The sequence below is a fragment of the Bombus fervidus genome, chromosome 3, assembly GCF_041682495.2.
Source record: "Bombus fervidus isolate BK054 chromosome 3, iyBomFerv1, whole genome shotgun sequence".
Classification (NCBI taxonomy): domain Eukaryota; kingdom Metazoa; phylum Arthropoda; class Insecta; order Hymenoptera; family Apidae; genus Bombus; species Bombus fervidus.
In genome coordinates this window covers 9,340,183-9,353,461 of record NC_091519.1, presented here as the reverse complement: position 1 = coordinate 9,353,461, position 13,279 = coordinate 9,340,183, and the positions used below count along the sequence as shown (strand labels likewise).

The following is a 13,279-nucleotide window of genomic DNA, read 5'->3' as shown; positions in this document are numbered from 1 at the left end:
GCAATATGCAAGAAAGCTGTGAGCTAGCGGATATCCGTGTACTGTGAATCTTGAGTAACGACGTAGACCTACCTAATTAATCAATAGCTATGAGATGTTTTGTGTCCGCTTTTATACGTCTTCAAAACTGAAACGCTCCTAAGCACGTTTCAAAATATCTTTATGATTATTTAGAAAAATATAGAAACTATGCCTAACACATTATTTGGAAAAAATGAAACAGAAAGATATCTCTCATAAATATGAAAAATTTAAATAGCTAAAACTATATAAATAGTGAAAATAGTTTTCTCTCTTTAAAACAGTCATTAAAAACGTTTAGTTCCCCGCAAACAAATTGATATCTTCTAATAGATTATCTCAATAAACGTTAAGAAAATAACGCGTATAGGTCTCTGAACGATCTTGTAGAATTAATTATCCGCTGTGTCCGTGTTCTCCATAATGCCATCATTAGCGGATCATGCGGCCTTAAGGACCGCAGAAACTCATGTGATGATCCTTAATTTGCTTAGCCTCCAGACACTAAAGGCGTTCTCCAAATGGGGCAAGATTTTACTTTTAGACAAGCTGATATTATCGTGTTCATTTAAATGATCACACGCAGACCGACATCGTATACGAGACAGTTCAAACGAGTTTCTCTCTCTCTTTCTCTCCCGTCTACTTGTTGCACCAGCTTGGTCACGATAAGGGAAACTCGGTCTATTGATTTTACATTGGCCTTAAAGCGATGAAATTTTGTAGCGGTACACGTGGACATCCCTTCTTGAGACCGATCTCCATTGTTCTTTGGAATGTTTGCGTGTGAGCGTGATATCAAACGGTCATTTCATTTCTGAATTTCGCCTCCATCTTCACCCTGTTGGCCAATTACAAATTTCTTATCATCCTGAAGGAGAAGTGAACGAGTGAGACCAAATATTATTTCTGTTTCTTTTCTTCGCCTTTATCTCCTCTATAATTATTTCACAAAAAGATACCAATATGTTCGTTGTGATCTCCAATGTTTTGAGGTCTTTGAAAGAATTCTTCAATGTGTTAGGTGTTTAAAGTTGAGATTTTTGAAAGAATTAATCAGCCTGCAATTTTAGCACGTACTTGGACGATTTCCGGGAAGATCGAGACGACTCCTTGAGTGACGCGTGCCGAAGGTTTCTCCGTCGAAGACAATATCCTAGGTCAGAGGGACAACTGGAACGCCGTGAGAGGGTGGGAGTGCGAAGAAGTAGCTCCTATATTAAATCATAGCGAGGCCACTTCCCAAAGTCAATTCTACGTTGAACGCTCAGACAAGAAACTCTTCATCGGTGACTCTTTTTCCATCGTTTTATCGAGCAACACATTATCAACTCTTCTTCTACTTTACTGTGAGGAAGATATCCTTGTGAACAGTGTCTATTCTTCAATACAATCAAGTATAAAGTAAAAGAAAAAAATAAAAGGTAAATTTAAACAGAAGAGATTGGGATCTTGATATTCTGCAATTTGTTTGATATTCCTTATTGAAAGTAATTTTTGGGCGTTTGTGATTGGCAGAATTTTTCAAGTATTACACTGAAGTATCAAGCTGGTGACTACGTTCTTCAACTAAATTATCTCGTGTATCAAGACAGAGTAGAAGAAGTAGCTTTCGACGTCTATCTACGACAATTTCAGGCATGAAGTTAACAATGTGGAATTCTGTGTGCATCCTGATAGCTGTCTTCTTCCTAATGGTTGCCACGTCTGCATATTCTATTAGCAATCCAGAGACAGTGAGTACCTCTCGTTATATACTTTCAGTGAAATTGTATAACTTACGCTTGAATAATACTGACAAGTTACTTCAACTATCTTTGGTTATTTAAATTTGTTAAAGATGATACATTTATTGTGTTACTTTGATCTGTTAAACGTAATGGTATACGTCTTTTATCAGCGTTCCATCGTGGTCCATTTATCATATTCTGCATCTGGTTTTCCATTTATTTTCCTGTAGATGGTTTAATACATCAATTCTTGGTATGAATCTTGTTTGAAACATAACCACGTGCTGAAAGTGGCGCGTGGGCATTTGCTTGGGGCTTTGACTCATAAAGTCGCGTTCCTCTCTGCGAATTAGGCACGTAGATGCGGTGAAAAGAACGATAAAGCGGACAAGTATAGGAAGACACGTTCGTGAGTCAGCCTATTACACAGCAACCGGTGATGTCCGGTGAATATGCAGAAACTATTAAATCAAGATGTAGTCTCTGAAAATGAAGCAGCTTTCTTCATTGCATTAATTTTTCATTGCTTCGTTATAATCTTCATTATAATTCTTGTTTTCATAATAAGAAAAAAGAAAAAAATAATCGTTCTATCGTTTAAAAAAATGATAACTTCAAACAAGTCATGATTTTCTGGCAATCAGAAAATGTTATCGTTAGGTCGCGCGAGTTTGCATTGACAAAATGGAGTAAATAGATAAAGAGGAAACACATAATACACGTGTATGGCGATAATTTCGCCTGAAATGACATAATTCGGTCATCGATATTCATATAGATACAACAAAGACTTTCTCAATTAGATATAGAGTTATAATTGAATTTCCAATTAATTTCATACGTTTACTGTTCCATTTGTTGTTAGTTTGTGTGAAATATTTCTCTTCTTTAAATAAAGAGGAATTTTTTTTTAATCTTTTACGCAGAGTGCAGAGAAATCAATAGAAATAAATGGAATTCCGTGTTTCCCTTCTTATAAGCACGTGGGATGCATATGATAATATTGCAAGCACGAGTGGACGTTGCTCGCGAATGGTACTTATTAAATCAATCTCTTTTCTCTACTTGTATTGGTATATCTAATCAAACCGAACTGTAGGTGGTACTGTAAACAGAAATTATGCTTGTGAAAATTCCATTCGAATCGTTCGATTATAGTTAATTCCTCCAAAGTCACAATCCCGAGATTCTATTTCACAAATATTTTTATCATAAATTTTTGTAATATTTCATAGCGATATTAAAATTGTAATATAATTGAGAAACGGAAGAATGATGTTAAATTATTTTAAGTATATCATAGTTTTAATTTTGTATAATTTTTAAATTGAATTCTAAAATTAAATAAAAAAAAAAAAAAAAAACCACAATTATCAAAACAGAAATGATAAAAGTGATTTATAAATAAAATTTGCATAAAAATGGAACATTTTAAATTGCAACTTCCTTTTATCAAAAAGATTGTTCAATTTATTTATATATTTGTTTTATAGTGCACATGGTTCTTTGAATTTTATTAAACGTTACCAATTATTTTTTTAAGATGCATAACTCGCAGGCGATCGAAAAAATGCGACAGATCCCACAGTGGCACTGTCTACGCTACAGAAAATTCGATGGCGTACTACGCCGTTGTCGGCATTACCGTTTAGGAAGGGACTGACAAAAACACTTTGGACAATCGTAACGAATAAGTCGCAATATTTCAAGTTTCATCGACCAGTTGTTCTAAATATTCTGCTGCAAATACTCAACCTTATATAAAAATGAAATGAAATGTGGCACGTCATAATAAAAATTTGGGTATCTTTTAAAGCAAGTTATATATTTACGTGAATTATCAGTCGTAAAAACAGCCATGTACGTTGTTTTCGGATCTGCTGTAAGAGTTGCAATATTTAGAGGTACGCTCCATATTAACGTAAGTGACAGGATATTCCACACCGCAATATGCTGCGTGGAAACTGCTACCACAAGATGACAAGCATCTTGTTTTCCAAATTCAATTCGTCTATAAAACATATATAATAAACCCAATGCTGTTCTTATTATTATTATATAGTCTATTTTTCATAAAACTTATGTCACTGGATACTGATATTGAGAATGTGTAAGGCTACATTTAAATGTACAAGTATCGGGAGTCCATATTGTTAGACTAGAATCGAAACCAATACCAACTAATGAACCATCAATCGAGAAACCAGCATCCGTTGCAGGCAGATTTCTGTAATCTCCTACACTATGGCACTGCCAGTATTTATTTTTTTCTAAAACAAATTTAATCTTAAAATTTAATACTACATTTCTCTTATTACAACATAACTTTTACATACTGTGTAAGGATGAAGGTTCTACGAGATGCCATAATTTGAATTTTCTATCACTGCCCGTTGTAACTGCCAGTGCTCCCTCGTCACCGAATAACATGCACGGTTGGAAGTGTAAAGCATTCACACCACCATCGTGAGGAAGCTCGATTGATGTATTTAATGCGAACCTAACAGGTTGACAACATAGTATCTTAATATTTACACATCAAGAATGCATATCTTGTACTTACTGTTGTTGTTTAACGTCATACATCCAAAATTTCAGCCTTACTCCTATACATGACATTTTATCGTTTCGTTCTTCAACAGTCGCCATCCACATACCATCGTGGTTTATTGCTATCTTTGTAACTTCCGTGTTTATAATAAGAACATTACGCTCTTGCGTTAAAAAATTTTGTGCCGTAATATTTATCTGAAAATTTATTTACAAGATAATAAACGACATAGCGTAAATTTTTTATCTGTTTTATATTACACTGTTACTCACATTATATAATAAATTTTTTGTATGGGTATTATAAAATTGAACATGTCCAGTACGACTATTTAAAACTAAACAATTCGTACGTGGATCAACAATAAGACCAGCAGGAAATAGATCTTTAGAAGATAAGGTCACGCCCCATGTAAAATTTTGTATAACTGATGTCAATTTTCTTTGTGGATTTACAACCACGATACCTATGAATATAGATATATTTTATAAATGTATTTCATCTATCTAAAATAGATTTAAAGATTTAAATATTTAAAAATATTCATACCATTATCTAAAGTAGATACAGCCACATATAAATTATCAGGAGCAATAGTAAGGTGTTTAATAGGTGCAGGTAATCGAGGAAGGAAGGATTTTTGATGTGGATTTGCTAAAACCCATTTCACTAGAACACATTCTCCTCCTCCTGTATACATGTGACCACCTACAATGTTTATGGTATATACAATTACAATATAACACATACAATTTATCAACAAAATTTCTTGATGGATTCAATATATGCAAATCTACATCATGAAGGAGTGTTATTAAATTTTGACCATAATTACCAATTATATCAACATAGTATTCACAAGATTTTGTCCTGTAATAATATGTAAGAATAATATATCATATAAATAATATATCATATAAATAATATATAATAAGAACTTCATTCATAATTATTGAAGTGCAAATTTTTCTTACGATATACATGTAGACTTTGCACAAACTCCATTATCCAGATCAAATAACACTATATAAATTTTTGTGTTGCATTTGGGAATATATGTTACAAGCACTTGACGCAATTCATTTCCATTATGAGTTTTATAATTTACAATGTGAAACGTTTTTATCTTTGGCTCTGTTTGAAACGTTAATTTCTGTAAAAGGTATAACAATTATGGATTTATAAAAGCTTCAAAAAAGGAAATCATGATTTTATACCGCTAAAAAATATATTTAATGTTTATACCAATTTCTTTGTGATAATGCCACTTTGACAACTCCAAAAATTTAATTCTCCATTTTATGTACAGGCAATGATCAGATTGGGATTTTCTGGATGTATTATTAATCCTGCAATTCTGTAATTTGCTGGTTCTAATTCTTTAACAAAATCTCCAGTTTGTGTACTGTAAGCTCTTATAACATGCTTCCATACTATGTATAACGTTCTGTAACGTATATGTATTACTTAATAGAAATATTAACTACAACTTTTTTCCTGAATACCATAGTCTAACATTTATAACGATATTTCTTCATATAATTTCATTAACAAAATTAATGAAGTACATGTTTAGTACCATTATGTTTACAATCAAAAATTTTATATTTAAACGCCAAAAGAAATTATAATTTTTGTATATGCTGAATTAAAACTTACTCTCCATCGTGTGAAAAAACTGGCCGTTGATCAATTATACTTCCTCCACCTTTTCTCGTTACAACTAAATCGTCTACATCAATTACTTCAATATTTGTTGATTCGCGTCGCGTATTCAATTTCATCTGCATTTTTTCACTTATGTTGTATGAGACTAATGTTCCTAATAATTAAACGCGGTTTTGTATACCCCATATATTAATGACACAATAAGATACAAAATACAGTAAAAAATATTATATTTTGATAATTACAAACACTTAAAATATAAATTAACCAAACTAAATGCCTATCACATGGTGCATTCTGGTATCTAAGATTCAAATACTTAAACAAACTTTTCTTCCATTTCTGCAACTGCAATGATAAAAATACCTAAATCGATAGGTACAACTTCATTTGGAAGAATCATAGTGTATTTTTTCACAATCGTAATAACAGCTAGTAATAATCTTAACAAATGTAAAAGAATTTGTTTAATTATTTATATATTTAATATTCATAAATAAAGATATCAACTATAATAAAATATTTTAAAAGCTCGTTATTAATTTACAGACTACACATTCACCTACTACAACAATTGAAATTGTAGTTTAGCGACATCTGAAATACTTTATGCACGTTATAAAATGCATCGATAATTGTAGTATTTCTGTTATAGGAATCTGCAATACTCTATGTTGACATAGTAGATTCGAACCGTAGGGAATTTTCTTTATCAATAGTAGATGAATTACGCATTTATTAATTCTACTAACATAATAGAATTAATCGGTTTTAAATTGAATTACTTCCTCTACCGATAAGTTTCAATTTCTTATTGTAAAAAATTGTATCTTTATAATTATACTCATATTATTGTATTCTATATATTCGTTAAATATTAATAATGAATGTGTGATATTAATAAAAAGAAAGAAAATTGATAAAACATTAAACACAATAATATTGTTCATACTTTAACATATTCTATTCGACGAAACCTTTTTTCGAGTAACTGTTGCTTTATTCTCCCTTAACTTTACACATTATGGACAGTAACATAAGTGGGAACTTAGAAAAAGAAAAACTGATCAGGCTTTGAAGCTGCATCAATAAATAAGGCGCATGAATTTCAGCTTTGAGTGGATGGAAAACAAGTACTGCACGCGAGCAAAAATTCAAATAAAGATTTTATTGAAATATAAGGAATCTGTACCAGACAGAACTAAAATTACCGTTTAAATTTGGTACTACCGGGGTTCACATCGTATATGCCTGCGTAATCGCTGGGTTATCTTTTCACATTTTTTCCTCTCTCCTTGTGTCGGTGTGTGTGTATCTGTGTTGACTTCATCTTTTTTTTTTTTTTTTAAATCGTTATAAGTAGAATCTGAATATTTCTATAAGTACAGAAACAATATTGAAGGTACGCGCACAGTCTATCTCAAAGTCTCTAAAGCTAAAAAGGATTTTTCTCCTAGATCTGCAGTTCTGCGATTCTTACATTTACAACTTAAAGGGGTTTCTTGCTTTCTGTTTCTCTATTTACAATTACGATGAACTGAAAGGTCTAAAGCTACGCGTTTTTTCTCTCTCTCTCTCTCTCTCTCTCTCTTTCATTCTCACTCTTGCTCTTAAATCGCTCCGTTATCATAGAATTATAAGTGTTTAATTATTTACAATTTTTACAGAATATTTCTCTCTCAATATACAGAGTGTATTGGTTTACATTACACAACAATTTAATAAACGTGTATTTAAAATTCCTTGCAAATGCGAATTGCAAGAAATCGCGCGACCTAACTGCACACAAATAGTCCCATTTTCTTTTCTCGTTTAAAAAGATAAATCGTTATAATTCTGCTTTTCTCATGGAAATAGATCGTACATAGTCAATCAGGAAAAAAAGAAAAAAAAAAGAAGAAGAAGAAGAAGAAATATTAAACATTTATTACTAATGTATCGTCGATTTATCATTTTAAATTATAGTTAATCAATTTTAATGTACGACAGAGAAGGAAAGTCTTTCGAACGAGGCTCGTTCTTTTCTCATAAAATAGGACGTATTGTGCGCATAGTCTCTAATACTATACTAAGAATGTAAAAACCAAAAAAACTTTTCTTCGTTTATATTAGTTACAATAAATAAGCAACGTATATGTATTTTTTTCCTTTTAAGATTTACGCTTATATAATTAACTGTATCACGAATTTACTGGTTCCGAAATTGGTGCACACGCGCGCCAAATATACGGTGCAGCGAAAGTTAAAAAGAAAAAGAAAGGTAAAATAAAATAAAAGGAAGAGAATAGAGTCAATCTTTGAAGAAGATCAACGACATTAATTAATTACATTGTTTGGATAGAAGATCGTTAGAATTTGGTTGTACTCGATTCTCTGTTCAAGATGACCGTTTTCGAGGTAGGAACATTCCTATTTGGTGAATACACGTCGACAACCCATCTTAAAAAAATAAAATGGCGCTCTCTCAAGGATATGCATAAACAATTCTCGAAATACATATTCGTAAGTATATATATATCGTTGGAATTAAATGTCGCGTGTATGAAAACGTATAATACGCAGTCAGTCCTTAAATTGAAATGGAAAAAAAGGGAAATGAAAGAAAAGATACCTTTGAAGGTATAAAAAAAAATGCAACATCTAACACGTTTAAACAATACTTAATCGATTCGTAACAAAAACACCGACAACCGATATAAAACATGTTATATAGATTATGAAGTTATCATGTACTATGTTGTTGATAACGTACATCGTTTTGCTTCCTTTTTTCAGCTTGTTTGTCACTGTGCATTGAACTGTATGTGTATGTGTGTAGGTCTGTTTGTGTAAGTGTGATGCTATAACAACTTGAAAAAAAAAATCAATAATGCGTTCGTGCCTCTAAACAAATCTAAAATCTACGAACGAATGATACACCTCTTTTCTTTTCTTTTTGTGACAAAATATTACTCGCTAAGAAAAAGAGAAAAAAATGAGAGTGGTATTCATCAGTTAAATACAATATAATATCATAATGCTGAGAAATACGTCATCAAGATAACATTAGTTCCTTTTTTGTTATTCCTCTTTCTATATACTCGAAAATTCATTTTTTTCATATTTTCTTAAAACGCTTCTACGAAGCTGCTTTGATTATTCTAAAAATGAATTAGAAAAATATTTCTTTCCAGATCTGTACTATTTTATCATAGTAAAATTTGAAATTAACTAATTTACAATGGTATCCCACCATTCTTTATCTTTTTTTTTTCTGCAGAATTCTAATACAAGCGGAAATGCAATCAATGAGAAAATGTTATTTATCCTCTAAAATGTTTCCTTCAGATCTTTTTGCATTTTCTTTTTGTCTGATTTTGGTACAGAGAGTTTACGGTCTATCAAGCGTCTTTAAAATGTACAAGTGTATATCACGATGTGACAGCGACTCATGTACCGTTGTTCTTTCGCGTTTACTTGTCGCATAACGTTAGTCTTATTATCTTTTATCCGCTGACTTACATGATAATTTTCTATTCGACACGTCGGAACTGACCGTTCGAATTTTTGTCCCCAACCAAATCCACGTTCAATTTTATATTCACGTAACATCTTGTTCTAGGAAACTGCGAGCTGAACAATTTCTTTGTAATTACACATAACCTCGATCATCCTCTTCGTCATCACCAAAAAAGAGTCCGTTTTACTTTTTTAGAAAAAGTCCTTATATATACATACATATATATATATATATAGCTCGATACTGTCTATACACACACATATATATACGTATATGTGTGTATATATATATATATGTTCACCATTTTCGACTCTACACTTCAACGTGTGAAAATAATTTATATTTACAAGCTGGTTCAGTATTAGAAATTCGCATTAAAGCGTCCTTATTTAAAGATCGTTAATAGATATCGCTCTTTGGATCCCTTTCCCGGAAGAATCCTTTTTCAGTCTTGCACTCCCTGATAGTAACAATCTTCAAATTTACCGTCACGTCTGTAATGAACACCTGATTGGCAACTGGATTCTGTGCGTGCCAGTAATCCGTACCAGGACTTGAAAGAGGGACATACATGTCGGTCTTCGAGATTTCCGTCGTGACAGTTCTTCTTCGCTTTCCTCTGACTCTTCGTCATTATGCATTGTTTCATCCCTAAGCAAATTAAAATGAAAAGCATGTAATTTGTCCAAAATCAACTAACTACTAAGTTATCATTTCAAGTAGTTTTAATTTCTGAATTATAATAGTTGACTTCCAAGCATTTCTCACAATTAGACTGTGGATCTTAATGCTATTTTATATTCCTATGAATATAGTTAACTTAATAGAGTTTTATTTGACTTACTAATTATTATAACGAATACTTCACTTTGAAAATTTTATATACTTTTGTTATTGTCGTTCTTTTAAATTTCACAATAAATGTGTAAACATATCCATACAGTATACATATAATTTATTAATTACAATGTTTTATTAAATTACCTTTCGATTCTATCATCAGTTGATTGGGTTTTTGACACAGATGATGAGAGCAAAGATGTGATGAATGATGCACAAAGCATCTTCATGGGCGGTAATGTGTGGGCCGAGACGCTGAGAAGCTGAAAGGTATAATTAATATTATCTTAAATATCGAAATTCACGCAGTTTTTAATACATTCAAAATGTGCTTAATATCTTTTTGAAATAAATAAATAAATAAATAAATAAATAAAATACTCCTTTGAAATAAAAATGTTTGTTTACCTAGATAAAAATAAACAACGAATTAAAGACGATAAAGAAAGAAACAAGAAGAAAACATTTCAAGTAAGGAGCTAACTATAATTGGGAAAGATACAGAGATACGTCAAAGATGATATTTGACGTGCGTTTACTTCTTCGGTAATACTTGTGACGCTCGCGACATCCGATTAGTTAATTAGTCTTAAGGCTGACGCAGACACACCCCCGAACGAAAATTTCTGCAATTCCTGCAATCTTCTACTTCAGATCTAGGTTGACGCGTCTCTTACAACCTACACAAATATTCTTCTCGGTATACACCAGTTTTCACCAGAAAGTTGCTAGAAAAGACGCATGTTTCATCAAACAAAACACATGCGATAGTACCGAGAAACATTACACTATCTATATTTAGTATCTTAATAGAGTATTTCATAGAGTTTCCCTTTTCATCGATTACCATTGAGATGTCTAACATAGTTGCACGATATTTAGTATTTTGTATGATATTATTTCGTAGAGTTTCCTTTAATTAACCCTTACTGGGATATTCCGTGCATACAATATACAAAATTCTTTAAATTGTAATATTAAAATGTTAGCTAAATTAACGATAAATAATTAATACTTATTATATTAAAAATACGAAGTGCTTAAAACGTTACTGTTAAAGTGTTATCCTATCTTTAGAGTTACACCATCTTTTTTACTACTAGTGTTTTTAAGCTCACAAGATATACGTGTAAGTAGTACTGTTCAAATAGCTGCATCGATGCAACGTACGCGTCACCGAATGTGCAAATATTAACAAATGTATTAAGTATATAAATTGACAGGGCTATTATCTTAACGAAATTAAAATCGAAACATGTAAATGGATCAAAAGTGCATTTAATTGGGAAGAAGGTCAATTTGTCGACGTGTGACATCCTCATGGATTTTGACGAAATCTTTTTTAATTACCTTGTTGTGATATGTGTATAACGAGAAAAATAATAAAAACAGTGGGACCTCTATGACCTTGACAAAATAAAATACCGTCTTAGTCAACAATACGGCTTACTCTGTCTTATGGAATGGAGATAGATCTTTAAATTTTAAAGTGTTGAGCTTTGTTGACACTATGAGCGTTATCGCTGTAGTTTGGTTAGGCTATATATTGTTCTGGCGGTCGGATCGCGTCGCAAGGTGACTTGCCAAATCGATTCACATATTGATAACTTTTAAACCAATGGGTTCCTAAACTGAAAACCGTTGCATTTCGCTTTTGTTCATCGAGTACCATTAGAAAATAGAAAAAAATTTTTAAACAGTGATGCCCCGAAGAGAGGTTTAACTATAAACGTCGTTTTATTTTTTCCAAGGTCGGACCGCTTGTTTTTATTAGATTTCTCGTTATATACGCGCTACGACAAGGTAATTAAAAAAGATCTCTATTCACCGGGAAGAAACAATGCTGCTGTGCAAGTTTACGGGAGAATGGCGACCAGTTTAAAACAATCTAACAAGATTAGATAGAATACCCGTCTCGATATACACCTACACATGAAAGGAATACGATTTTATTAATAGGTAACGTAACAATATCAGTTCTTTCACAGACTTTGTTCCTAGCTTCACCAACAGGTTCGTCCTGACCTGGTTTTAACATTTGCAAACAATTCTGAAGCGACGTTGAAAACCATCGTTCTCCATTGTGCTCTGAAACGAGAATGAATAAAGGCTCGTACTGTCGAAAGTTTTGATTCTTCGTCGGCTGTTGGAACTTTGCTTTCCAGTTCGATAATCTTTCCGAAGAATCGGAAACTTAATACACACATCTGAAGCTCCGCTTCGACTGGTGCACGCGGCGATCTATCATTTTTGTCAGAGCAAATGTGGCCGCAGACTGAGAGGCATTAAGAGAAAGTTAAAGATAAATTATTGATACCGATTGAATTAATAAATTGGAATAAGTAGAGGTACGAAACTTATGTAACGATATACTAAACTGTTTAATATTATAAGCAGCGGATGTTTTATATTAGATCAATATAGTCCATCAGGATGGATTTAGAAATATGAAATTAAATTATTTCGCACGTCTAAAATTAAATTGTTGATATTAGTAAAAACGTGAGAATATATATAGCAATGATAGCAAATAATATAAAATTATTGTTACCGAAGAAAGAAATTGTTTTGTAATTTAGAAAAATACTCGTGTTTGATCTCTTGTTATGCATTTCTAGAAAAGTATAGAACGTAACGTAACGTAAATAAGGAACAGTCATCAGGTGGTTCATAAGCAATTAACTCCACTATTCCACAGAATTGACGCAATATGCAAGAAAGCTGTGAGCTAGCGGATATCCGTGTACTGTGAATCTTGAGTAACGACGTAGACCTACCTAATTAATCAATAGCTATGAGATGTTTTGTGTCCGCTTTTATACGTCTTCAAAACTGAAACGCTCCTAAGCACGTTTCAAAATATCTTTATGATTATTTAGAAAAATATAGAAACTATGCCTAACACATTATTTGGAAAAAATGAAACAGAAAGATATCTCTCATAAATATGAAAAATTTAAATAGCTAAAA

The 13,279-nt window shown here is 32.0% G+C and overlaps 1 protein-coding gene and 1 pseudogene across 1 annotated transcript; both read right to left on the bottom strand.

Moving 5' to 3' along the window:
* Positions 1–3,456: 3,456 nt before the first annotated feature.
* LOC139985384 (WD repeat-containing protein 75-like) lies at positions 3,457–6,291 on the bottom strand (annotated as a pseudogene).
* Positions 6,292–9,868: 3,577 nt separating this feature from the next.
* LOC139998473 (uncharacterized) lies at positions 9,869–12,725 on the bottom strand. The gene is made up of 4 exons (XM_074111628.1): positions 12,427–12,725; positions 10,454–10,572; positions 10,041–10,120; positions 9,869–9,963 (listed from the first exon to the last, which is right to left on the bottom strand). The coding sequence occupies exons 1-4, from the start codon at positions 12,514–12,516 to the stop codon at positions 9,869–9,871; spliced, it is 384 nt and encodes a 127-aa protein (XP_073967729.1). The 5' UTR covers positions 12,517–12,725.
* Between the last annotated feature and the right edge of the window lie 554 nt (positions 12,726–13,279).

Excerpts from the sequence above, each read along its gene's own strand:
- LOC139998473 (XM_074111628.1), bottom strand. The coding sequence starts at position 12,516 with ATGTGTGTATTAAGTTTCCGATTCTTCGGAAAGATTATCGAACTGGAA. Across the intron at positions 10,573-12,426 it reads AAGAATCAAAACTTTCGACA|CTTCTCAGCGTCTCGGCCCA; the intron begins GTACGAGCCTTT and ends TATACCTTTCAG. Across the intron at positions 9,964-10,040 it reads GAAATCTCGAAGACCGACAT|ACGTGACGGTAAATTTGAAG; the intron begins GTATGTCCCTCT and ends TGTTCATTACAG.